The sequence below is a fragment of the Micropterus salmoides genome, unplaced genomic scaffold (genome assembly GCF_014851395.1).
Source record: "Micropterus salmoides isolate LMB-PRFRI ecotype aquatic unplaced genomic scaffold, ASM1485139v1 Ms_hic_scaffold_1, whole genome shotgun sequence".
Classification (NCBI taxonomy): domain Eukaryota; kingdom Metazoa; phylum Chordata; class Actinopteri; order Centrarchiformes; family Centrarchidae; genus Micropterus; species Micropterus salmoides.
In genome coordinates, this window is record NW_024040040.1 from 46,677,651 (window position 1) to 46,705,079 (window position 27,429).

General features: G+C 39.8%; 1 protein-coding gene across 1 annotated transcript; it reads right to left on the bottom strand.

The window, feature by feature from the left end:
* Positions 1-8,775: 8,775 nt before the first annotated feature.
* Positions 8,776-26,920, bottom strand: gad2 (glutamate decarboxylase 2). The gene is made up of 16 exons (XM_038731464.1): positions 26,077-26,920; positions 25,701-25,763; positions 25,390-25,536; positions 24,374-24,607; positions 22,923-23,013; positions 22,042-22,154; positions 21,419-21,534; positions 20,928-21,007; positions 20,022-20,076; positions 19,760-19,876; positions 18,189-18,253; positions 18,008-18,086; positions 17,755-17,904; positions 17,203-17,310; positions 15,063-15,152; positions 8,776-12,645 (listed from the first exon to the last, which is right to left on the bottom strand). The coding sequence occupies exons 1-16, from the start codon at positions 26,150-26,152 to the stop codon at positions 12,472-12,474; spliced, it is 1,758 nt and encodes a 585-aa protein (XP_038587392.1). The 5' UTR covers positions 26,153-26,920; the 3' UTR covers positions 8,776-12,471.
* Positions 26,921-27,429: the final 509 nt, after the last annotated feature.

Genomic DNA, 27,429 nt, shown 5'->3' on the forward strand with positions numbered 1-27,429 from the left:
CAGAAAAGAAATTTCCCTTAAGCTTGTTAAGTTGCTTTGTTGGTTTTATTCTAAGACAAATGTTAACTTTACGGCAATAATCAAAGGTGGACCACAATCAAGGGTAACCTCACTTGGCTGAAGATATATGCAGATATTTCGCCTCACATCTAAGAGGCGTCTTCAGTTCTCAGTAGTCCAGTTTCCCTGTATTGTAAACCACCTTGGATAACTATGACCTGGATGAATAATCCACAACAATGAGAGATGCAGTATATGTATTTAATTTAGTATAATATGCAGCTAACGCATTCCTGTTCAGCCACATCATTTGACCTCTTACGTGACCTTAATTCCAATATCTTGACGATGATTTTATTGTGGACTTACCTATCATGACAATTAACATTTCATGGTGAACAGCTATTATTTTCCGTTAAGTTAAAGGGTAAAAGTTTAAACATTCAGACGTTACTCATTCCATTTAATATCAAACATGCTGAACCTATTTGAAAGCAACCTTATTCAGCAGCTAAGGTGCCAAATTTGCAGACATAATACCTTAGAAAATCATACACTGAATTTTCCTCTCAATTGGTCTTAATCAAGTTCAAATTGTTCTCCCATCTATTACCTATAGGAGAGCTGCTCCGTGGTTTAAACATAACAAATAGCCTGTGACTCAATGAGAGAGAGAAAAAAAAACGGTCTGGTTGCAAGAAACAATCAAATGTTTCTGTCGGTTGCTTGAATTGAAAACAGGTGTTTCAGTGGAGCCGTGCTCCAGATGTCTGATGCTATAGATCAAATGAGACCCACAGCACTTGCAGAGCTTCAGAGACGTTAGAGAAGGAAACGGGGACAGAGAGACAGAGCAGGAAAGAGAAAAAACTGAGCAGAGGGGTGTGTATATTAAACTTTGTCTTTAAAGCTCCTATTTTCTGTATTAACAACGGATGAAATGACCACTTGGTCACTTGTAGTGACGAAGCCACAGAGTGTAGTTCCCCTTAGCTCAACAAGACTTGAGTTTTGTTTTGGTTGTAACCGACAAATTCCACTCTCATCAACCACGTTTCCAGCAGTCAGCAGCTTTTTTTCCAGCAAAAATAGCTCTAATCACAGTTTATGCTACCTGCCGAGCACCTAATGGCACACAGACAAAGGAAGCAATTATCTGGTGAAGCTGCAAAGCCAAACGTCTCGCAGCTATTTTAGAGAGCAAGATATTTTCTCCTGGAATGTGTGGAGGCCAGAGATAAAAGGAGTTGAACAAGAAAAGAATAATCAGATATTATAATAATAAATTATTTTAAAATAAATAATTATTTTTCTAGCACTTCTTAACAGATAAGATAAGAATAAGGCCAAAACACTGCATACATCTATACAGGAAAACCCGCACTACTGTGATTCCCCACCCACATGCAACCAGACACACATGACAGAGATCTGGACTCTACTGAGTGCTCGCTTACAGTTCCACATTTTATCATGTAGGGCGACATACACATTCATCTTTCATACATACACACAAAACCAAGAGTTAATAACAGTTTGGCACAGATCAGATGCCTCAGTCAACATAAATTAATCAGCCTGAGAATTACAGTAAATTTAAATGTTGTGAAAACACAAAGGTGCCATGCAGCTTGATGGGCTGGAGACTTGCATGCTAGTGTATCTGTGGCAAAATAGAAAGACATAATTCATCACCGCAATGCATCTGTTGTGAGTTTATTTGCTTTCTGAGGGTTTTTGTGTTTGGATTTCACTCCAGCAGTCAATGGCATGCGAGGAAGTTACTTCAACACTTCCACAATTACTTCAATTCCAAAAAATGATTTTCAACAACTGAACTCCCCATGTTTAATATATTACTCCTTTTTATGTTTAGAAAGTATTTAACTCTAAACGTGTATCTGCATCATTTGTTCATATGTCCTAAAAAAATGCAACATGGTGTTTTGTTAAGAGACACATCATTTGTGGTGATTTGTGGTCGAGGCGAACACCCTCCTAACCCAAACCTGGCCCCAGTCTGCTCCGATGTTGACTTAAAAAGGACAGAGCCAGAGACAGGCTTGCTTTAATCAGAAGCGGATGTTACTGTAAGAGCCAAGGCCTCTTGTCTGCAGGGAAATGTTTAGACCATGTGGTCAGGTTTGATGCTGCAGTCCTCCACACTGTGTGTTACAGTCATACTCGAAGGTGGATTTATTAGGTGTGAAGGAAATTTGTAATGGTGTAGCTGATTTTTTATCCGACTTTTGTCCTGAGAATTTATCACTCTAATTGATACGGATATTAAATCCATTGTGCATTTGAAATGTCTTAATTCTGGAAGATTTTACCTGCAACATCGAGTTACAGTAAACCACTTAAAGCCACTTCTGTACAAAACTAACATTGTTTATAGGTGTCCATTTTTAAAACAATGTTTTCTGTTAGACACTCAAAGGTTCAGTGTGTAATATTTAGGAGGATCTATTGACAGAAACATAATATAATATACATAACTATGTTTTCAGTGGTGTATAAAGACCTTACTTAATGAACCGTTATGTTTTTGTAACCTTAGAATGAGCCATTTCTATCTACGTTCACAGCGGGTCCTCTTACATGGACGTCGCCATGGACAGTAGTCCAAATGGACAAACAGCTCTACAGAGCACTTTTCGTAACTGTGTTGAAAAAGTTCGAAGAAGAAGTAGTAATAAAGTTAGTAGTAGTCATCTGGTTTATTAGAAGGTAGAAAAGTGGAGAAACACACACATTATTTAGCACAAGAGCCAACAGAGCATGTCGGCCACCATGGCGGTGCATTCATGTGGTGTCAGAATAATCAGAATCTTTTTTTCCTCCTTAAATCTTTATTGCACAAAGAGAACTAAAGTGTACATGGGACTTAAAAAATTTACAAAACTTTGAATCGTGCAGAATCATCTATGTGCATACACATTTATTACATGTGTAATATGGTTACAACGGTTAGTTTGCTGTCCATGTAGAGTGAACTAGATGTCTGCGTGTTGTTTAAACACTCTGATAATGCTAATTCAACACACCTTTGTAGCAGCACACATGTTGATTCCATATTCCGACTTAAGAGCACATGAACACACACTGAAGTGAGAAGGACGACTTCACAACTCGGGAAATGGGACCATCCGAGGAGCACGTGAATGTACCATGAGCTGCTGGTTACAATTCATTCGCAACCCTCACCACTTGATGACACTGATCCTTTAATGGTATCATTTGTACCTGATTTTAAGTGATTTGTGTTCAAAAGTATGAGGCTACATCATTCAGCTGGTGAGATTCCAGATGACGTTCACTCTGAGAGCTTTTTAAAATGTCTCTTTGGAGTTGAAAGAGGCGTTTCCTAAAATTCCAATACGTGACTTACTCAGATGTGTCTGGGCTTAAAACTACTGCATCACATCTCTCTCAGTCTTAATTTCATCATACATTGTCCATCATCCTCCCTTTCTTGCGCATCCACTCATCTGTCGCAATCTCCTCCCCTCCTTCGTCCATCTGTGCCGGTGTTTTTCTCCTCATTAGAGAGGTTACTGATGCATGAGGGAATGGGCTGGCAGGTCAGTAGGCACAAACACAAAGTGAGATTCATATTGAACAGCCTGTGAAAAGTTTCCTGGTCTGACAAACAGAAAAAAGTTGACGACCAAGCTCTTTAAATTCTTGAGATTTTCTGCGTCAATGAACAGGAAAAAGTCTATCAAAGAAAAATGTTTCTTTTCATAGTATGGCATAAGAAATACTTGCTTTCTATAGGATATTTTGGCCAACTGAAACCTATACTGGCATTGACAACAATCTTACTGGACATGCTGTATCTAACTTTTCCAGACTTGGCAGTGGCTACACATAGTTGCCTCCAGTGTCCCTGATCACCAGGAATGCAGCATTTAATTTTCTTGTTCTTTAGCTGACCTTAATCATTTCTGCGTCAAGGGCAATCCGAAACTCCAGAGCCATGGGGATCAGTCAGTCTGGGTGTGGAAATAAATACCTGTGTTTGTGTGTGTGTGTTTGTATAATGTACAATACACACATGTACAGCCTGTGTAAGAGGGAGTAAGGCCTGTCTTGCTGCCTTCATGAAGAGGCCATTTAAAGCACTGATGATGAATAATAGGTTGGCTGAATGTGAGAGAGTGAGTCCCTCTGGTGTATATTTAAATTGCGGCGAGATGCTCTCTCACTCAAATCAACTCCCCGGTGGTCCGTGAGGTTAATTGCTTTCTCCGGCAGGCGCTTACAGATTAACTATCTCACTGGATGCATCCATACAAATGACTCTGCATATACCACAATAAGTTGAGCAGAGTGGTGTGTGGGTGTGTAGGTGTGTGTGTGTGTGTGCAGTGCTTTGTAACAGAACATAGTGTATGCTTAGGTAGCAGGCAGGGTGCACAGCGAGGTCAGAGAAGCTAATGAGTACGACTGACTTTGACTAACGAAGTCGGCCCAACAGACAGTCCAGCATCCATATTATTGAAGAGGATGCAACCCAGCTAGTATGGATTTGGTGATCTGCAGGTGAGAAGATCTATCTCTCTTATAGAAAGACTACATTCAGCTGAAAAGGGGACATTTTTAAGCCCATGACAATTCCAATTAATTATCCTTTTTGTAGTTTAGACCTTCATTTCTATGGTTATGATACCATCACATTCCCTAAAATAATGGCTAGGATCTGGGAACATGGGGACATTTCTGTGACTTAGTCAGATGGGGCAAAAAAGCGGCCAGGATCCCTATGAATTACGTCAATATTGAACAATTACACATCTCATGACGTCCAATGCCAGTGGTCAGTGTTAGTGCAGGAAGGACTGTGCCATTTACGTGGCGAGCTGAAATGTAAGAGTGAGGTGGATGGGCATGCAGCATGTTGGGCTTTCATGCAGGAGAAGTGCGTAAAGTTTGCTACTTGTGATAGAAATATCTTCACCATGGTTAATTTCACATAATCTTTCCCTTACCATAACCTGTAGTTGCCATGTGCAGATATTATAAAAAAAATAAAAGCAAGATTTTTAAATACTTTACATTGTCATGAGCTGTCATGACGATTAGAGAGGTTTCCACTTTAGCGTGAATGTTTTAAGTCCTTTTTTGGAGCTAAAACCAAAAGTGAGCACCCTTAAATGTTGGTCGTTATTCGCCATTAAAATGAATTGAATTGAAGCTGAAAAGGAGGCTAAAACCCACAGGTGCTAGTGCGTCTCTTAAGGTGTCAGGGAGTGACGTGTTACTCACTGCACAGCCTAGCTGGCTACTATTACATTTGCAACACATGGTTTGGGCAGAAACCCATCAACTTTATTGTCAATTTTAAATATGAGATAACATTGAAGTTTGTTTAAAACTAATCTGATTGTCTGACTGATTGCGCTTCTTGCCTTATTAGACTTGTTTTAGCAATGTTTTCACAGATGTTGATTAGAGCAGCTTTAATCTTAGACGTCTTTAGACCTCCAGAACACCAAATCCATGCTTGGTGGCAAACTCCTCCAGCTGGACGGCTGATAAATAACAGAACATGAGGGGGGCGGGGTGTCTTTGCAACTTCTTCTGCTGTCAACCAAGCATGCAGCCTCTCCTCTAAGGTGACCAGGCTTTCATGTATTAGCTGAGTAGTGTCAGAGTGAAACCCAACACTAACGGATGAGCTACCAGCTTCTGGGTTGACATCAGGGCATAGGCAGAGCTCAGGAAACCTACGGCTGTGAGGTGAACGCCACCAATTCCAACAGACACTAACATCTGGCTTGGCTTAGCCGCCCTACACACATTACACAGGGTCTGTTTTCAGGAAAGACTTCAGTCGTTTATAGAAGCATGAGAATCCTTTTAGCCTTTCTGTCAAAATGCTTTGGTAAGCCTCTCTCCAGCCAGCCTCCCTGAATATACCATCTGCTGGTTAGCTCATAAATCACTGCCAAATTTGAGAAAATAGTAACTTCTTTGACTTCACAACGTGTTTGCTACATTTCTCCTTTCTGCAACCCGTGTGTTTGGAGCAGCTCATCTACCCTTTGTGTAATCACATCTAGGATTAGTGTGTTCTGGGACTTTACAAGGCCTGTGATGTGCACCACATGGTTGGGGTTGCTGCTAACACTGAGCAGATCGTCCAGGTGACGCTGGTGATAAACTGTTCACACGGGAACGTCTCTGATCACCGAGAGGAAGGAACCCTGCAGGGTGAATTTCAGAGAAATGTCATTTAGTCATTATTCTTAATATTCTGTGATGAAAATGTTTACACTCTCTGGAAGACTGAGTTGCCTGTCAGGGAGATAACAGCAGCGGAGTCTGCAGAGGCGGCGTGTCAAGGTTGATTGAAATTAATTTGGTCTCATGACACCAGAATCCAAAATGTGATGTCAAGACCACATATAGGCAGTTGCATGATGATTATTAATGGAGGATGAGCTGACAAGTCACTCTGCAGCAAGAAGAACAAGGGCTCGTAAAACTCCCCGTGTGAGCTGTAAGAGAGCTAATAGTTAATATAATGAATTTGTGTGCGTGCATGTGGCTTTAAGATGTTTTTTTAATATTTTACCTCTGTATATTATGGTCTTGTCTGTTCCTTAACACTGAATGTTTTGTTTGTCTAAACTTGTACACACTCCACGCTCCCACGAGTTTTCAGCTTCTGTAAAAACAAAGTTGTCCTCCCAATACATTTTTTCTAAATAAATTATGTTATTGAAAATATATATTTAATAGAAGCCGACTCCACGTTTGAGATAACTCACACATAAACACTGCTCTTTTCGAAGGTTTTGTTTCTGTTTCTGAATCAGTTTTAGCTTGTGAACCTAAGATTGCCATTACATTTGCTCGACATATACATGTTTCAAAAGGGGATAAACCTTCCCTTTGGACAAATGTTTCACGCTGTGGAATCTGACAAACATTGCAGCCTCAGCAGCCCTTTAACACAGATTTAGTAGCAATCTATGGCTCATCTCACCTATTTTGCAACTAAGCAAACAAAAGAGGACTTGTGTGCGTGTAAAAACAAGTGTAAATATCCATTTAGCTGTGGCAGAAGTACACAGCAACACATTGTAACATGGTAACCACAACCTTTCAACAGTATCGCTATACAGGGAGAACATTAGAGTTAAGTCAGATTACGTGCTAAATGTCCACAGTTTCCTCAACAGTGAGACAACACTGAAGTCTAAAGCTGCAAAGCTGTAGAATAACCAATTTACCTCTTATCATACACTCTCCTATTGTGGATTGATCAGGTGTTTGAACACTGATTGGATTGAGCTGTCTTGAATCTCACCATGCAAAACCACACAAACTGCTGTGTGGAAACAGTTAACTTACTGAAAGATTACATGTCATCTATGTAATGTTAAAACCATCCATTTCCTCTGAGCGCCATCATTCAGAGCCAGCTGATAGTGTGCTCCCCAGATGTTTTGTTTAAAGCACACATATACTGTATATCTCACTTTGTTATCTGGGCTATTATGTCACTTAAATAAACAAACTTGACTCTGTGTGGTCATGGGTCGAGTCTTTGTCAGAGAGACGGCGACTATTCCCATGTGGCGCTTTCCCCTTTATCTACTGTATGTGCGTCTGTGTATGAGAGAAGATGAGGCAAGCCATCTGGGAACCTTTCACAGAGTTGAGATGTTGTTTTTTTTTTCATTGTTTCTTCTCTAGTTTGGACATAAAAGGATGTAGTAATCAGAAATGATTGAAAGGAAAAATGTAAAAACAAACAAAACAAAAAAAACAGCTCATTGAGACAATAAATACAAAATTATTTTTATTTGCCAAAAGTTCCAGCCACATTTGCAGTGCATATCTATTTTGAGGCACATTACAAAAAACATCCACTCCCGGTTGCTCTTCATGACTATATTGTGGGACAGCAGTGCCACCTAGAGGGATGTAAGTAACTCACAAAAATTACCACATTTTTCACTGTAGTGCCACCAGAAAGATGATTACTGACACCTGTGATGCTTTTATTATTATCATCATTATTTTGATATTTTGTGTGAGTGTTCAAATTTAGTTTATGGTGTTGTATTGGAATGCATATTGTTGTTTGTTTTAATATGCTTTGACTACTGACTACTAGTTAGTATCTCTGTATACCTGTACATGTAATGCTCTTTACTTGTCAGTGAAGCACATTGCCATTTTCCCTGGTATGAAATGTGCAGTGCAAATGAACTACTGCTTGCATACTATGTTTTATGCTGTACATAATCAGTAATTATGTTTAAGGTAATATTGTCTTAGTTTAATGTTATATATTTCATAAAAATACCATAAAAGTACTAGTTTTGAAAGGTTATTGTATTTGATTGCATGTAATTACACAAGTGCAGCGTTTTTTGAGTCTCACAGAATGAGACACATAATCTAGAAACCTTGCTACAGGCAGTGATTACAAACCCTCTCTCTCTATGCAAATGTGCTGCTTTGTAATTAGCATCAGTGGATAATTCGAGAGGCACTATAACAACGATCTTGGAGGTCAGAAAAAAATTACATAAACATGACTAGTGGGGAAACATCCTTACCTTGTGGTGCTGTGAAAGTGCCACTTTTCATGTCCCACTTTGCTGTTCAAGGACTTTCTCACCAGTTTATGTAACAATTTCAACTCTTCTGTTCACATAACACTGTGCTACAGTATGAAGCACAACAAACTTAGCTTTTAAAAATGTTGTATTTTAAAGGATAGAAGAAGAAATACAGAAGAATACAATAATCTTTGTTTTAACAATATTTATTTTTATTTTCCCAATGGTAACATATAGTTCAGGACAAATGAATGTTTTAGAGAAACTAGCACAGCAATTTGCAGAATATGATTCAAAATTGCACCATATTGTTAAAATAAACTGCACTCTGAGTACTAGGGATTTTAATTGTTCTCATAAACAAACATTTCCTGTAAGCAAGAAACCAGGTGATATTTTTTTTATACTTCTGTGTTAAAGGACAATTGAGTCTAAATCCTTTTAATTCTGTTTCTCGTACATCCCATGGAGTCAAGGGCCTCGGCGAAACAAAACCAGAAATGGCGACATTGTGGCACCATGACACGAGTCAACATATTGTTTCAGATACACAAACAGAACGACAGCGGGTAGCCAATAAATGTTATAGGAAAGCACAATTGTCACTGCTACCAGAGGGCAAAGCGTAAGAGAAAGAGAGAAACGGTCATACAGGTGCAGAGCAGAGAATAGCTTTCAGAGAGACATGCTGAGGGACTACACATATAGATATAATACTCTAGGTTCTGAGCTGCGACAGTCTTCAAGCAGAAGAGAAAGACAGAGGATAGAGATAGTCAGATCAAGCGCGGAGAGGATTACAATGCTAGGCGAGGTTAGCATGCTTGCAGCACGAAGAAACATTTACAGGAAGCCCAAGACACAGAGATCACATGTAAAGGCTAGAGCGACAGTGCACTAATCTACAGGTAAAGCTATACATTGGACACTAAAGCTAATTACAGGAGCTACACATACTGTATATATGTATAAATATGTATATATATAGAAATAGGTATATAGGAGACAAGCTGGATAGGCAAGGCATTGCATGCACGTGCAAAGGAAGCAAGTCTAGCAGCAGCAGCAAGAGAAACAAAGACTTTCCAAAGACTACCACAGTGAGATTCCTTTGTAATAAATCTGATGTTGTCTGTGTCACAGTGTGTTTCGCCATTTTTATCTAGGAAATGAACAGAACTGGGACAAATAAATCTAAAGAGCATTTCAAACTATTGGGTACTCTCTGTCGGGATGCAAGACAGTTAAACAAGAAGCTTTATAATATCTACAATCTGCAAAAAATTAAATGCTTTCATTTCCAACAGACCGTCGATTCTTGACACATTCAGACCAAAGAGCTTAAGTTACATTTTTGACAATTTTTTTTAAACATCAACTTATGAACAACCATTGGACATTGCACGTTATTAGGTCATGTGTATACTCTAAAGTGCACAACCTCCTCGACTGGAGGAAAACTAGACAATACTGGCAAATGTTTACTAAGGCAACACAGTTACAGACACATTAAGGTACACATCGGCACATACTGTCAAGTATCACTTGTGCACAAAAAATGCAGTGCTTCAGAGTCAAAATGGCTTTGCATTTAAAATCCAAACACCAGAGTCTCTGAGCAAGACTCAAAAGTATTCCAAGGTGAAGACTGTCCATTTCTTTAAAGCCAGTCCCTGAAACATGTTTTCTTTGAAATAGCTAGAAGAGTCAAAAACCAAGTCAGGTATCTGACACATACACACAGGAAAAAAGCCTTTTGGACAAACAGGATGAAAATACAGGTAATCTACACTGGAGATAGAGAAAATATGAATAACTTTACCTCACAAATAGTCTCTGGTTATATGTCTTATATACACCTATGTATACACAAAGATATGTACTTAGGACATCTTGAAATACTATTTACAATCTATGATCAAAGTGATTGTACACTGACCGACCATGTTGAGCAAATTGTGCTTTTCTAACTTATTCTAATGAAAATGCTACAGAACCTCTGCTTGTTAAATCAGGGTTCAACTAACCTGCTTACAGAAAGCATATTTTGAAGATGTTTTTTTGCTAACTACTGTGCGTAGTAGGAAACTTGATTATCATTAACTATTGTACACTTGAATTCACTGTTTTTTGTTGATATTTTGCAGGGTATAAGGATTGGACCCATACTTGAATATTGCTTGTGAATGAATAAAGAGGAAATCTCAGTTGCAATGCAAAGGGACACTTCTCCTCCCTCAATAATTTAAGTGCAAGTGATCTGGTGGAGTTCCTATATTCAGACAAAACACTATTATTGCCCCGTTTCCAGTTTCTTCAGATGCTCCATCCTTCATTAAGTGCTTGCTCAAATACACCACTGACATATAGGCTCTCTCATAACGGTACTGTAGATAAAAGGTTTACATCTTTAAAGTTATAATCCTTAAAATGTCAGTCGAGAGGATTTTGGAGTAGTGGCCAAAGTTGGTACTGCAGGTCATGTGATGCCAACTGGCCCAAAAAGCTCCATCATGGCTTGATTAATCAGGGCGAGAATTTGCTTTTAAACGATATTGTTCTTTAGTGTGGCAAATGTGCAATTAATCAAATTACCAATACCAGTTGACATGCAGTGACCTGGGGCTGTAGTGGCCCCTTGGCAGTTGCTCATTTTGCCTGTTGGTAATGCAGCCTTGCCTAGCATACACAATAATAACCAAAAATTGCAAGATCATTAATTAATGGTTTTGAGACATAACACTTTGTATTATTAGAATTTGATTCATTACTTAAAATAAAATTTCCAGTGAATTCCTTGTCCATGGCTGCACAATTTGAATTCAGAGTGGTTAAGGTGGACGCCTTAACTTTGAATGGCTATTGCTGAACAAATGTTGGTTATTAATTGTAGCAAAAATGGGGTTCTTAAGGATTATAACTTCATGTTACCTCTGACGTGTTGATTATTCTCATGTAAGATCATCATTATAACACATAATGCACACTCAGCACAGCTAAATATACAGCCTGGTTGGAAAATGGTACCCATTTTGATATGTGTACGTAACTGGTGACATTAAACAAATAGGTTTAACAAGCCTTTACCACTTTAAATACACCAGAAAGTATTGTGTGTAAAAAGAGTAGAAAGTGTCAGCAGGAATATGCAACAACATTAAATTAGCATCATAAGCTGCAGACCAAACTGTCAGAGGCCGAGGTAATGCATGATGGACCGACAAGCCTTCATAAATGCTTTACTGTTATGTAATTTTGATGGAAATCTTTTCCTTGCCATCTCTTGTGCACATTTCCAATTCCCTACAATGGCCTGTTCTGGTTGGGATTCGTATTTAACATGTGCTGGTACTGCTCTTCATCACCATCAAGAGAAAATATTGTTCAAAATCACTGCGCGAAGTACTATGTTCAGATGTAGAGGCAGTTGATTAAGCTGAGGTAAGGTGAAGTGCTTTTTTTTTGTTTTGAACCAGAAGTTTAAAATATAAAGTTACAATAAAACACAACCACGTTTGGCACTTAACAACATACTCGGCAACCGGAAAATGATTCAAAAATAAACTCTTCCTCATCGACTTATTGCACAAGCGTTTCATTTCACACAGTACATATAAAGTTACATCACTTACACTACTCTGGGATCTACTACACTATAGGAGAGGCAGACAGAAGCACTTTTACATAGCTTTGGACCAAGCAAGTCCACAGCAAAGCTACAATACATAATATATGGATATATTGGTGTATCTTTTTTCTCAAATATACTCTTAAATATGTGACTTTGGAGGAAAGAGAGAGAAAAGAAAAGGTTTACCAGTACATTCACGACAAACAATTCATCCGTCAAGGAGGGACAGTAAAGGAGGATTTGGTGAGATGAGTCTTATAGATCTTGGCCGAGTCGTTCAATCTCCTCAATAAGAAAGTCGATGTCCTCGAAGGTAGCAGCAGGATTTGAGATCACCATGCGGAAAAAGTTGACCTTGTCCCCTTGTGGCTGGTAGCTAACCATGGTTGTCCCGTACTCCATCATCCTGGCCTTTATTACTGGAGCCACCTGAAAGATATAATAAGTACAGCATGAATTAAGAAGAAAATCAGATACTGTAAAACTCGCTGATGAAATAAGCTCGTACGGTCAAGTTTTGAATGCATTCACAGTCAGACTTATGATCATAATAGATGTTAAAGCTACAGTTTTGGTTTTGAGAACTGATCCCAGAATCAGGCAATAAAAACCTATTCTAAGTAACCTCGACATTTCATATTTAGAGGTGCTGATAGGGGAAATTTGTTCACTTTGGACAGAGTTTTCAGTAAGCTAAGCTATGTAAGCTATATAATATTTAACTGACAATCATTGGTATTGATCTTCTCATCGATCTCTCTGCAAGAAAGCAAATAAAGGCATTTCTCAAAATGTCAAACTGTTCCTGGCACAGGGAGAACAATGCAGTTTGAACTCTGTTGGCACGTAAAAAGTATGAAAATGTTGAAAGTCAGTCAGTCCTCATTCAAACAATCTGCAATAAAAATACATTTCAAACAGTACACACAAAGGAAGGTATGGTGGAGGGTAAAAATGAAGTTTAAATAGAAAGCTAGCAGGTTATAAACACTACATTACCTGGAAATGAGCAGAGTGAATCTAAATGAACCAAATTTAAAAAGGCAATAAACCAAAGATTGAGTGAGTAGTGATTGTGTGGTAAATGACCAATTGTATGCCTTCATCATGTCCTCTCTTGACTCTTTAAATGCCATTTTAATGTCTTATTTTCTCCTCAGACTACTTTGATCCTGGTCCATGTAGTCAATTATCTCCCACCAGTCTGACAGCTAAATCTGACACCAGACCAGCACACACAGGACTCTGACTGCTTGCCGTCAAGTTGAGAGGTTATCTCAGAGAGTAAACTGCGACAGTCTTGATGGCGGTGTGGATTCTGTGCTGTGATGAGCTGTGGCAGATTCAATTACAAGTTTGAAACTCACACTCCTTGTTTTGGACCATCGTTTTAGGGCTTGTCGTTTTTGTGAATGCTATGGGAGAGCTATTAAAACTGCCACATTTGGTGCAGTAAAGGTCACAGTATTGTGAACTATAATCAACTTAAGTGTATGCACATGAGATTCAAAACTTGAGGCGACAGTTTGTTGCAGCGACAGATTATGGGCTTAAGTTAACTGTGACTCACTCTAGGTTCAGCAAGGTTCAAGCAACCATATTTGTATGATTTTAGCCTGCTGGAGTAGTTAGTTGTGTATAGAAAATTACACAGTGGTGGAAAGTCAGCACATCTGCTCAAGTACCATTTAAAGGCACTTGTGTTTTACTTAAGTATATCTAATATATATGCTGCTTTATACTTTTACTTCACTACATTTTAGAGGAAAATATTGTAGTTTTTACTTTACTACATTTATTAACTTCTGTCCTTACTAGTTGTACTTTTTTTAGCATTAACAAGTGTTTCCACCTAAAGTATGCTGGGATTTATGTGTCTTCATGTACTAAGAATGATGAATTTGTAAATTGCATCGGGACAAAAGTAACAGTAGTTTCTTTTTTTCTAATCGTGTTGCAATAATAACTCAAATACAATTATTATCTTGCATATTTTTTATCTTGTACAGGATTTCTACACCGTGGTATAGCTACTTTTACTGAAATAAAGTAAAGTAAAGTTCTTCTAACTCTGGGCTGCAGTGCTGTAGATCTCATCGCATAGTCATTCCTTCTAAATCTCTTGCAGGTGTCCCGCTGCAGTTGGCAGGCCTGTAAAATAATCAATCAGCAGCTGCAGATTTCTGTCAAATCAGTCGTTTGACAATTTTCCAGTTATCCTTGTCCTTTAGGAGTAGTCATTACAGCAAGTGGAAAACGAGGAAAGCCCCTTTGTCCTTAACGAGCTAATCGGCAACATTACATCATCCCTCGATCTTAGTGTCAGAGTCTGTGGAAAAGAGTGAGCTGGCCAAACACTCTTTACCTTCACTGAGGCATATCCACTGTGTTTTTCCAATTAAAACGTTGGAAAACAAAAGGAAATCTAAATCTAATGTCCTATGATTTATGGTGGGTGGTTGTATGGCGAAAGAGAGAGGAGAGAGCTCTTGGTATGGTGGGCACGTACAACCTTGGTTTGTGCTAATTGTCAATTATTAGGCCCCTGCTGCTATGGGATCCTCTGACTGGCCGCCGCTAACTGAGTAGCCTCAATCCCTCCAAGCCTGGCCTGTGATACGCTTCCTCTGTGACAGCGTTTTAAGATCACAATTTAAGTACAGCTCGTGCACGGCGATGTTTTTAAATTGTTTTTATCCTTAGTGGACGTTCAGGTTGTCCCTAATGAGGAGGACATGCGATGGTCAAGCAGGATAGGAATGACAGGCTCTTGGGTAAAAGAAAGGTGCAGTGGAAGTTGTTTTTTGTAGACGCTAATGTCAGGCTTCTTATCGGCGCTCGCCCACCTTGTGCAAGTGTTTCTTTCTCTCCTCTTTGTCCTCCATGTAGCGGATCCCAGGAGGGAGGTACCAGAAGCAGACGTTGGTGTGCTGAGGCTGTGGGAACAACAGACAAGAGGAATGAAAGTGCGATAGTTGTGCATAAACAAAAACATGCACAGTCTGGGCTGGGAAATAATTAAATATTACTGACTTTTAGTGGAAATTGTTTTACGATGATATGATGTGTTAAAAAATAAAAAATTCAGTAATTAAAATTAAAGCCACTAGGCCTATGTGTAGAACTTAAATATTTCTTGTCGTTGATGCGATAAGATATAGAACAATTTCAAAGGTGCTATAAAAACAAATGTTGAGAAAACTTGAATGATCAATTGGCACATTGTAATTAAACACAACAAAGCTGCACTTATCTTTTTTTTTTTTTATTAACAATGGATCAAATGTCTATGTGTAATGCGAAAGGAACTGTTCATCCTGATGAACCCACACAGAATTGTAACCTCCTCAGTTTTATGGAGCGTTTTGGAGTCTTTCAGCTCATTATTTTGGTCATATGGCAACATCACTGTTTAGATTCAATTTCTCATTGGGGTATTTATTTTAGCAAGCAGCTGTTTGTCATTAAAAACTTGTGATGAATTGTACACTACATACAGTATCTACAGCTGCTGTCGACAGACTGACGGGTAGACAAAGTTAGCAACTAGCAATTAAACACAGTGTAGCTAAAAGTCGGTAAACTCCAAAACAAAACTAAAAGAAGAGTAAATATTTGACTTACATTTGTCATGTGGCCAGAGACACAGACACACACAACTGAATGCTAATATTACTCCATGTCTGCCGAATGTGTAAATAAATAATTGTCTGCTAACATGCTAGCCAACTTTATAAGGCGATAATGTAATATTTTAATGCTGTCTAAAAAAACGTTTTTAAGCACATTGTAATAAAAAACAAACACTGTAAGTTGAGAATAAAAGTTCAGTGGATGAAAATGAATAAATCCATTTGATTAACTGACATCACTTTGTGTACATTTACTATATTGTGATATATACCAATATTGGATAAAACATGAATGTCATATATAATATATTATTCATTTAAAAAAAAAAACATCCAGCCCGATGCACAAGTAGACATACTTGACAAACATGCAAACATATACCAACAAATACATATGCATTATACATTAATATATACGTATTTACCAATCATCCTTTCCTGCAATCCTACTGATACCTCAAATTAAAAATCCTACAGAGACCTCAAAATAAAAATATCTGAAAATAACCGTAGTCCATCCATTTCTCCAAGCCAGAGCAGATTCTGTTTGAAACCGGCTTTTTACAGCTCAAAAAGGAAATCCATTAGGTGTTCCCAGCATCAGACAGGTATCCTGCCTCCTTCTCAGATACTCCCTATCTGTCTAAAAGCCCCACACAGCTCTATTTTTTGGCATCTGAAGCCCTGCTGGAGCAGCCTGACCGCCTGCCTGCGAGTGGAAAAGCATTCATTACCAACAGCTGACTAGCCATGCACACCAGCCTCATTTATACAGCCGGGCTGGTCCGGCGGTAGTATATTCAACATCAGATTGATGTAATGGCTCAGTGGGAGGCACAGACAAGTGAACACCTGGGCCCAGAGGACTTGGCTTTTCCCCATCACCCTCTGGGTTATGATGCTCTTAGCCTTTTGTGGCTCAGCAGGAAAACAACAGGCCTTGAAACATTAAAGAGCTCTCACTATAAATGACTCGGGGTGTCCAAGCACTCCCTTTATAAAAGGGTTTTTAGCTTAATAACTCCGTCATCCCCCCATATGTTTGTGTTGCTGTAGTTTTGTTCGGTAGAGGATATTTCAGACGACATGCTATTCATATGCATATGAGCAATTATAGGCCGTTATGCTATTCATTAAACATAATAGCAGCACATTATACTGGCAGCGAGAGGTAAAAATGGCATTAATCCAACACAAAGCAAGAGCACACTACGTGCCAATCAAGTCCCCCATAATGACACTGACTACACTGAGGAAAAAGAAGCAACACAGACTAATTTTAGCTACTTTTCTCTGATTATGTGGCTACGGATGAATAATCTTTGTGGAGAGTGAAAGTTAAATGTGGACATACTTTCCCGTCAAAGACCATCTCGTATCCTTCTCTGTCTTTGATCTTGTTGTAGAGGTACTCAGACAGCTCCAAGCACTTGTCAATCTGAGCTTCAAACCCAATAGTGCCCTGTCAAAGAAAAGATCGGTAGTTGTGAAACATTTATTGAGACTAATGAAACTGAAGACATTTGGGCAGCCATGTAAATGAGAAGAGACAGGTGTACATCGTGTTTTTCTGCTAAAATATTGGATAAGAATGTCTGTAATTTGCATTTAAATCACTCTCTTGACACTTAAACACCTGTCACGCACAAATAATTAGTCAAAAAGCAACATTTTCAGGAAACAATAGTGCTAAAACAAAATGAAAGGAAGTATAAAAACATCTGTTGGAGCTTAAATATCAAAGACTTGAATATAAGGATTTGGTCCAGGGTAGTTTAACTCCAGTGAAATTAGGTAAATCTTATAAGTAGCATGTTTAACTTTTACACTAAAATATTTTCTGTGAATTGCTTTGGATAAAAGGTGAAATATGAGCAAGAGAGCTCGTTTCCATGTTTTTTCTTACCTTAGCTCTCCACATGAGCCACAGCTTGAAGATGTCCACGTGGCGTCCACACTGCAGCGCCTTGTCTCCGGTGTCGTAGGAAAGGTCGTAGTGTTTGTCCTGCTGGAACAGGTAGCAGGCGTGCATCTGGTTGCAGTTCTGCATCAGACCCTGTGAAGTCAGATCCAGAAAATATACAATTACCACTATAAAACAAAAAACAAACATCCACAGTGTGTCACAATGAGATTTTGTTAACTGAGTCGAGGCCTACCTCCTCTCTGACTAGCAGGGCCGAACACTGCAGAGGGACGGACATCATCTTGTGTGGGTTCCATGTTACCGAATTGGCCCTGCAGTCAACAAAAACAACCACTATGCATCATTACTATAAATGCTTGTTAGCGCCTCAGTTTATGTTCACTGCCCCCACTGCCCCAAAATATGTCACTTGCCTCTCAACTCCGTCCAGCTTCCACCTGTGTCTCCTGGACATGAGGAGACTTCCTCCCCACGCACCCTGACAGGACAGACAGATGATAATGTCACACTTATTAGTTATGTAGCACACAAGCTGTGAGTTGCTCCTTTGATTTAACAAGCAGACAGTATCAAGGCTTCTGTATCTCTGGAGGAGCTTTGTCATGTGGAGGGTCTTACAATTGGTAATATCAAGTTGCATTATGGGAAATGTAGGATCCAGGGTTCTCGGCCTCTGCTATGTTGATTGTGATATTATTTTAAAAATCTGTCTCTTGCAAGTTCCGCCGACCTTTACAGAAGCGCTATGCAAAATCCCCCTCTTTAGTGGACAAACGCAATCGGTTTCTACATGACCTTTTGCTGAGCTACTGTATACTGGCTGTTGTCCACCTCAAATGTGGTCACAGCTCTTCTCCATAAAACATGTTCTAGTCATTTTAAAGGTCCAAAGGTTCCTCCTCCAGCTAAATAGCTACAGAGGGTCACTCTGAGATCTGCAAAGCCAAATGTATTTTAATCTGGGGTTTTTTGAGGACTAGATATGAACTACTAGTTGATTAACCGATTAGTCAGTTGACAGAGGAATAATTGGCTTCTATTTTGATGTACGATAAATTGCTAAAATCATTTCAAGCAAAAATCCAGCTTCTAAACTGTGAGGATTTGCAGCTCCTCTTTGTCTTACAGGAGCATAAACAACATCTTTAGGGGCATTAATTAATCGATGTTTAAGATAATTGTTAGCTGCTGCCCAGTTGAAGAATTTCAGTTTTGAATGATGGACTAATTCGTCCATTTGTCAGAAGCTTTTTACCCTCAGAGGAATGAATTTAGGAGAAAGGCTAAATTCTTGATGATGGCCATCAGCGTGTTCACTCTAAACACTGGTACCAGCTTTGAAAAAGGTCTACATGTACTGTAGGTCTACATGTCAGACGCTTGTGTGGATGTTTTTGCAAGCATTTCTGGATTCCCCAGCCTCATAATGTTCACTACTGAGAGTTATTAAGGCCACCAAACACACTTATTTCACGGGTAGCTGCCTCCACAAAAGCACATATTCCGAGAAAAGCAGCAGCTGCCAAAACACTCCGAAGGACGATGTTGTTATTCCCATCTCAGCCAGTTGACGAATGATAGATAAGGCCATTTGTGCCTCTTAATAGAGGTGTCCCCCTGTCAGGACTAAATCACCTTCATTAATAGATAGAGTTCCTTCAGTGAGAGGGCCCATGATGGCAAAGTCAGAGGAGAAGATGATTTACAGCCTCTGTTCCAGTTTTTCTAATCCCCAGTGTTAGATAGGAAATGGCTGGCTCCTATCTGGGTCAACCGCAAGCAGTTAGAGGCGAGGCAGACATAATAGATTTGTCAAACTCACTGGTGAGCTCTGTTTCTATGCATTCCTTCACTAAAATCCCTACTGTGGATAAATATTGACGTTAAAGGCAATGACAGTGTTTTAAATGAGGACATGTTTATGCAGATTTGTGTCTGCAGCCTTTAGATTGCACACAAAGGTCAATTTATTTGTTTTACTCACATCCACGTGCATCCAGATGTTGTACTTTTTGCAGATGTCAGAAATGGCGATGAGAGGGTCAAATGCTCCGTACACAGTTGTTCCAGCAGTAGCGCTCACAAAGAAAGGTACAAAACCCTGCAAAAGCACAAACGCAAAATCTTGTACACAAAGCAACTACTGATGCAACAATGCCAATATGTTTTGGTATGTTTTCAATCGACTAAACAGCATAAAATCAGTCTACTACAGTATTTCTAGTCATAAGTATGTATTACATTACCTTCTGCTTCGCCTCCAGTATTCTCCTCTCAAGGTCAGCTGGGATAAGTTTACCACTGCAAAGCAAGAGCAAGCTTTAGTTTCTGTTTGTGAATTCCTCAGGGGTGGATTATTCAGTATTCAGATAAAAGTACCAACACAACAATGTGAACATACTCCGTTACATGTAGAAGTCCTACATTCAAAATCCTACTTGTAAGTATTATCAGGAAAATCTACATGTGTCAAAGTTAAAGTACTCGTTCTGAAAGTAATGGCCCCTTCATTTGATATATTATTACATATGATAGCATAAGAATGTTCATACTAAAGCATCAATGTGTAAGCAGCATCTTACTGTTGTGGCTGGTGGAGGTGGAGCTAGTTTTAACTACTATATATACATTATGGGTAGTTTTATCCAGTGGTTCTCAGACGAGGGGTCGGGCCCCTCCAAAGGGTGAAAAGATAAATCTGAGGGGTCATGAGATGATTAATGGGAGAGGAAAAAAGAAAACACCAAGTTCTGATACACAAATCTGTTTTCAGCTTTTGGACTTTTCTCAAAAGTTTGCTGTTATTTATGAAATATTGAATAATTGTACCTGTTTGGGGCTCAAACAGTGATTTTAAATTAGACCATCTGCGAAGTTCACAAAGTGCCCAACCTATACAGCACTTTTTTTGTAAGGAGTCACAGGCCAAAAAGGTTGGAAACCAATAGTTTATTTGACAGGGTTATGCCATGTGGTCTTAGGTAAAAGACGTAAAATGCAGATGTTATATAAATGTAGTGGAGTAAAAGAACAATATTTCCCTCTGAATTGTAGTTGAGTAGAAATCTAAAATAGCAGAAAAGGGAGCAAAGTACAAGTACCTGATAACTGTAAATACACTTTTGTACTGTTTTTGGTATATTAACCTTTACCTTTCATCTGCTTTGATGCAGATCACACTTTCTGTCCCAATGCCAAGAGCTGCTGCACCTTTTTTGATTGAAAAATGGCTCTGAAAGATGAGACAACACAATGAGAGAGAAACTCTGTAGATAATACACCTATATATGTATATATATATATCAAACAGCTTTGATGCTGAAAGGTTTGTGTGTTACTGAACGGCTTTTTGCTCATAACATCTTTCAAATGTCCTTTAAAGGGCGAAGCCAGTGACATGTAATGTGACAGACACACCAGTCACCTTTTGCCCTTCTGTGTCTGACACACATAATGTGAGCGTTATCTCAGCAATGGTGGTGTGAAAGTCACTTTCAAAAAACACATCAAGCGCAGCTACTGTGCAAAACAAGTTCAAGCTATTCCTGCACTGGAGAGGACAATCTTTGACATTTGATTTAAGAAAATCTTGCTCATAAGAAACATATTGACAATGCAGCTGAAGGGAGACATATATGCCTACATGTTCGGACGTGAAGGCCACCAGTCTGGGAACAGATGACATTCCTTTCTCCTTCACTTCAGGGAACATCTTGAAGCGGGCCAGCAGCATGGCATACATATTTGAAATAGCACCACCTAGAGGACAGACAGGGCTCAGTGATTTACAGCCAGTGGGCGTCAGTCCACATCACAGCTGTGACTAGCAGGTGTCACGGGGAAGATGCTGGGCTTCTTACTGACACAAAGCGTAACACAATATAAAAATGTCTTTGCATGTTTTAAATAATGAAGCAACAACAATCACAAAAAATGTTTACAGCGTATCAAGAGCGTATCGAGAGAGGACACAGCATCCAAAATCACTGTCCACAATGTCAGAGCCAATCATTAAATTCTCCAATGAGTGCTCCTCGTCATGTGTCAAACAGAAAATGTGTGGCAGAAATTAAAGACAGGAGGGTGACGGGGGTGGGGGCTTAAGGTGGAAAAAGGAAATTATTTTATGTTAATTGGCTTTGAAACGAGCTCCATTTATATCATCAAAATGCAAATTGACACATTACAGCTCGCACACACACACAGGCAGTTCTATTTTTAGTGAAACAGAGGGGTGGTGGGGTTGACATCGCCTCACATACATACCAGGAGAGAAAATGCCATCTCCTCGCCCGTCCGGCCAGCCAATGATCTCCCTCATCTTCTTCAGACTGACGTATTCCAGCAGCACAAAGACAGGAGCCACCTCATAGGTGAACCTGCGTTACACAAGGGACATCACATGGTGCTGGTTACACAAAATGTGACTCATCACAGCAAGTCAGCCAGTAAACATACATTTTTCCCCTCTGCAGTTTGTCTGTTTCAGGACATATTCAGAGTTTAAATGGATGGCTCTCGCAGAAGTAGATAAAACACAAAATAAATCAAATAAATGAAGAACAATATTTAGTGTGCTAAAGATGTCCTTTATTTCTGAAGAGGCAACTGATGCCTTTGAACAAAATGTACCAGCATGTATTTTGAACAGTTCATTCTCCACATCGTGGAGATTTTCAAAGTCCCAAACATGCTCTCTGCTGTCACATTTTCATCATCGTCGCTGCCCTAAAAACTAATTGTTTAGGCTACCCCACTGTAAAGAGAAGGCTCAGTTTGCGGTGTCTCACAGTCGCCAAGGCTGACTCTTGCAGAGTTTATCACCCCAAAAGCACACACACCAAAATTAGCTTCAGATTAGTCTGAATTTAATTTCAGAGCTAATTTTCTCCCCTTGAATCCCCATGGGGATCAGAGGTGAGGGGAGGAGGGATAAAAGGCAGAGGTGGGAGGGGTGCAGAGGGGGTCTGCGTTTCATTTCACCCTTTTCATTTGCCATGATTGAGTGAAAAGAAAAAAAGAAAAGCTGCTATCAGCCCATGCAGACGCACAGCAGAGTGCATACGGATGGACCGGAAATGGAACTCATTGTCATTAACACATTATCACCCTTTAAAATCATGATGAAGCACCGGCCACATACTTACATATTGGTGTTGGCAGTGGATGTTAGCCAATCGGCTGCCAGTCCAACCATGTCTAATCCTGTAGAGAGCTGATTGAAGTACCTGGGGTGGGCTGAATAAAAAGGAGCAAAGGGAAAACGGGAGGGGAAGGGTGTAAGATGGCTGCAATTTCAACATTTTTCTATCTGGTGTTAGGAAAATTGAAATATGCTTTTTTGTGTGTGTTTATACTGGATTTGTGCAAAAGGCACAGAAACTGTCATCTTCTGAACACTTTAATTGCAGGTTAGATATGCAGCTGCAGTGACATTTTAAATCATCTTGCCAAATAATGAAGACATGTGGTGTTGTATGGATCATGTAGGAGTTTAGTAGAGGAAATTGAGCTTTTCCACTTTTGTTTAATAAAACAGGCTGCGTCTTACACCAAAGAGCAAAGAGAAAATGAGTCAGTTATATTTGGAAGTTTTAAAAAACAAAACAAGAAAGACTTCATTCATTTGTAAAAGTCAGGTTCATGATGAATGCCTACATTAGACACACTTTTTCTTTATTCCATATTATAAAAATGAAATGTAACACTTTAAATCCCCCAGTGCATCACCTATAAGCAGAATATAAACTACTATAATCTACTGCAATTAATGGTTTATAACACACTATGATGAAGCCTAGTTTTAAGCAGATAAGTGTTAATGTTGATACATTTGTCTACAGCTACTGTATAACTCACCCATAGGTGGATGTTATAGACAGATGACAACATAGTAAAATATAAAAATGTCTTCATAATCTTTGACAAATACTGCACATTAATAAACACCTTTTAAAAATATAAATGTTAAAAAGACTATAAAATATATATTTAAATGTGTTTTTTGTTGCTGTGTGTCAGTCAGGAAAGAATAATGGAGCTGGCCTGTGAAGCCTGGTTATTAGCCTATTATCTACTTGGCGAACCAGATTTACTGCGTCACTGCATTTATCGGTCTGGTGGCCATGAGGAGCAAAATGAGGACAACTTCTAGGTTGATTTTTTTGTTTTTTTATAGACATCATTTATTTATTTATTAAACACAGACAGATTCCTGTAATTTTTTTCATTCTGTTTTGTCACTATACATGTTTAGAGGATATCCTTAAAGTGAGTATAATTAAAATAGAAAGATTTTTTTATTGATTTTCTAGTAGACTGTATCTGTTACCGATTTTCTGTGACATAGTGAGGAATTGCACTGACATTGCGCTATTTAGGTTATAGTAATTTTCCCTTTATAGTGTTCATTTTAGTGCGCTATTAAATGTTTACTTTAATTTAAACATTTTTTATTTCTATTTAGGCCTTTTAGGAATTTAAAAGGTGCAATATCAAAGCGGGGAATATTACCTATCGTGCCAAACCGATGGCCTAATATTTTTACCATAGGTAGGCTATTTATTCAGCATGTGTCTCAGCATTCAACCTGGCCTACCTGTTTTGATGGCGTATTTCAGAGTAGCGCGACAGCTGATCAAGATATCATCCAGAGTCGCCGGCTCCTCCTGCAGCTCCCAGTTGTTCATCTGCAGCAGCTCGTTTGGATAATGAAAATCAATAACTTTCGTTTCCCGGTCGAAAGACTCCACGATGTAGGCCAGTAAAATATCCACAACTTCCTGCAGGAAGGTCATTGTTTTGGTGTCCCCGTCCATGGCAGGTAACAGGTCTGTAAAAAAAAAAAAAAATAAGAAGACATTTTGTGATTTTTTGGGGGGAGGACTTGGAAAGGTGAATGTGGTTAGAGGAGTCTCGTACATCTTCATGCAACATTAAGATGTATATGTGTAGGCCTTTAAAAGGGAGATTTTGCTGTGAAATCCTTTTTGGCCTACAAACAGAAAAAGACGGGGAATTTGGTAAGATTTGTAGCTGTAAAAACGGAAGGAAGTTTTTGATTTCTGCGACGCTCAACACCTCAAAACAAGAGATTTTGCTGAAGGTGACCTTTCCAGAAATAGTCCACCACCTCAAATACAATGTCAAGCGTGACTCACTGAATATTGCAGATATTAAGTGTAGATATGCAGATACAGATAATAATGAATTTCATCCAAACATGCGTGGATTCTGTCGTTTGTTTCCATTTTATTTGTTATGTTTATTATGTTTTTTTCACGGTAGGGACAAAGAATAACGCAGATCAATAAAAATGATTAGCCTATTGAAAAAAAAGCCAGTTTGCAAAATGTCAAATGCTATGAATTCATAGGTTTCGTTGGCAGTTTTCCATTTATTAAAAAAAAAAAACCCGACTACATTCGCTGTAAAAAATAAAAAAAACCCAACAACAACAACAACAACAAAACAAACCACAAACCACAAACTCTTTGTGGCATTTTAACACTGATTAATTCACGACAATCCACGGCAAGGCCAAGCTCTGACCCAGTGAGACAGATCAGGAGTCCGGCAGGGTTAAAGGTCCAGGTTTACAGCCTGCTTTTGTACCTGTTGAATAGAGGTCGGAGAAGCCCACGGAAGCCTTGGTGCAGTTGCATGGTTTGTTGCAGCCGCAGGAGCCTGCAGCCTGCGGCTGCGGCGGCTGCTTGGTGGCCGGCTCGGCGGGTTTCTCCACTTCCCCGACATTGAGCAGCGCTTTGGAAATCACAAAACAGCAGTGAGATATTTTATTACCCTGTCGACACGGCCTGGACGTAAATATAATGATGGGAATAACGGGCACGTAGCCCAAATAGCGACCCCCACCCACTCCCACCCCTCCAGATTTCCCTGCGCCGTGAAATAACGAAACAACATACCACATAATTTCGATCCGATTCCTCCGGGAAATTTCTGGGCCGCCGCTTGGCACCAAGCCCTGGCTGGAAGAGAGAAGATAAATCAAATAAAGATGAACATGATTCGGGTTCAGAGCCCAACTTTACATAGCAGCCGAAAAACAAAAAAGCGCCATGCAAGTTGTAGTAAAACCCTTTAGACTCAATTCTTGTGTCTTGCGGGGTAAAACAATAAGAGGAAAAGGTGTCAAAGCAGACGTGTCGACTACAGCAGGCCTGATTGGGTTTTCATCTGGCGGCAGCAGCACCAAATGCAGCGCCCCGCAAGAGACAATGCACAAGAATTAGTGCTGCGCCCGGTCCACCAGAGGTGGTTTGAAGACAAAAAGCCACTCACTCGTACTGGGGCTCTGGCTCCCGGTATTGGCCCCCGCATTATCTCCGCCGAGAGACCAGAAACCGTGTGATGCCATTGTTGCCGGTAGTTAGGAGCTGCAGGAGACACGGAGACCGACAGAGCCCATCCACACGCGCCGACCTGGAGCTGTTCAAAGCTGATGTGGTGCTGAATCTGGCCAGACCTCTCCCACTGCTGACAATCCAGCCGTGCATCCGACAGACACTTTATGCTGCAGGAAAGCCTCCCCCAAAATAAAACGTTTGGAGTGGAAAAGAAGCACCTAATGTGTCCACAGGTGCACGAAGCGCAGGGCAGCGTCCTTCCAGAGAAATCCGCAAACACTTGACTTCACCGGCGCACTCAGTCTGCGCCTCCACGCAAAGCGCAGCCACTCTTCCTCACTTCATAGCAAATACAGCGCAAGAGTAAGTTGAGGCGCAGTGAAATGTCTGCTTTGCCCCAAAAATAAAACAAGCAAAATGAACTGCAGCCAAAAGGTGATGGGAAGTGCTTTCAATAAGCAGCTATATGCTACAGCTGCGGGTGAACACGCGACACGTAAGCCATGTCTAATTGCATCTAACCTAAATTTCACGTCACAACAGATATCCCATCGTGATTCACTTTAGGACATGACGAACTGCGTTGCGTCGTGCGTCGTGACTCCATACATCCCCTGCATCTTGTCCCCTGCGTGCTGAACTCTCCCTCCATACAGACTGTGAATGCCAACTAATTCATCTGGCCAACATTTGCAGATCCAGCCTATTTCTTGAAGACCGGCGGCTCTAACCGCCCACCCCCGTTGGAGGAAGCAGCGGGGCGAGGAGACTTGGTTCAAGTACACAAAGTGCGCATGGGTTCCTCCTCTATCCTCGCAGTGCTGGAGCTCGTTACTCCATAAGTATTTATTCCTCGTTACTTGTTTCTCCACTTAGCTCTTTTTTTCCCAGTCTTTTTGTGGAATACAATTGTTATCCAGGACTTTCTTTATCCAATATGTTTCCCCCTCTAAAATTAAATGAAACGCTTCTGTACTCTTTACTAGTATGAATATGGACGGGCGCTGGTTTGTAGATTGTGGATAAGCTCAGTTAAATAAAAATAAAAATAATTCCACACACTTACAGCTAGAAATCAGGCCTACAATCCAACACTGTCATGTTTCCTTATCATTTATCCATGAATGAGAGCAAACGGCGCCTGCAGGCATCAAAACCAGCCTGAGCCACATCAGTTATTTGATTTATGAAGGCAATCGCCAACAACCATTTAATGCTGAAAAAAAAAGACTGATTCAGATAAACTGAACACCACTGTAATATTTATGCATGGTTCCAATAAGTATGT

What these genes read in the sequence shown, in the direction of transcription:
- gad2 (XM_038731464.1), bottom strand. Translation starts at nt 26,152, where the DNA reads ATGGCATCACACGGTTTCTGGTCTCTCGGCGGAGATAATGCGGGGGCC. An exon ending in TGCATCAAAGCAGATGAAAG is followed by an intron (nt 20,077 to 20,927) that starts GTAAAGGTTAAT and finishes CTTGCTTTGCAG; the next exon opens with TGGTAAACTTATCCCAGCTG. An exon ending in TACTGGAGGCGAAGCAGAAG is followed by an intron (nt 19,877 to 20,021) that starts GTAATGTAATAC and finishes GTGCTTTTGCAG; the next exon opens with GGTTTTGTACCTTTCTTTGT.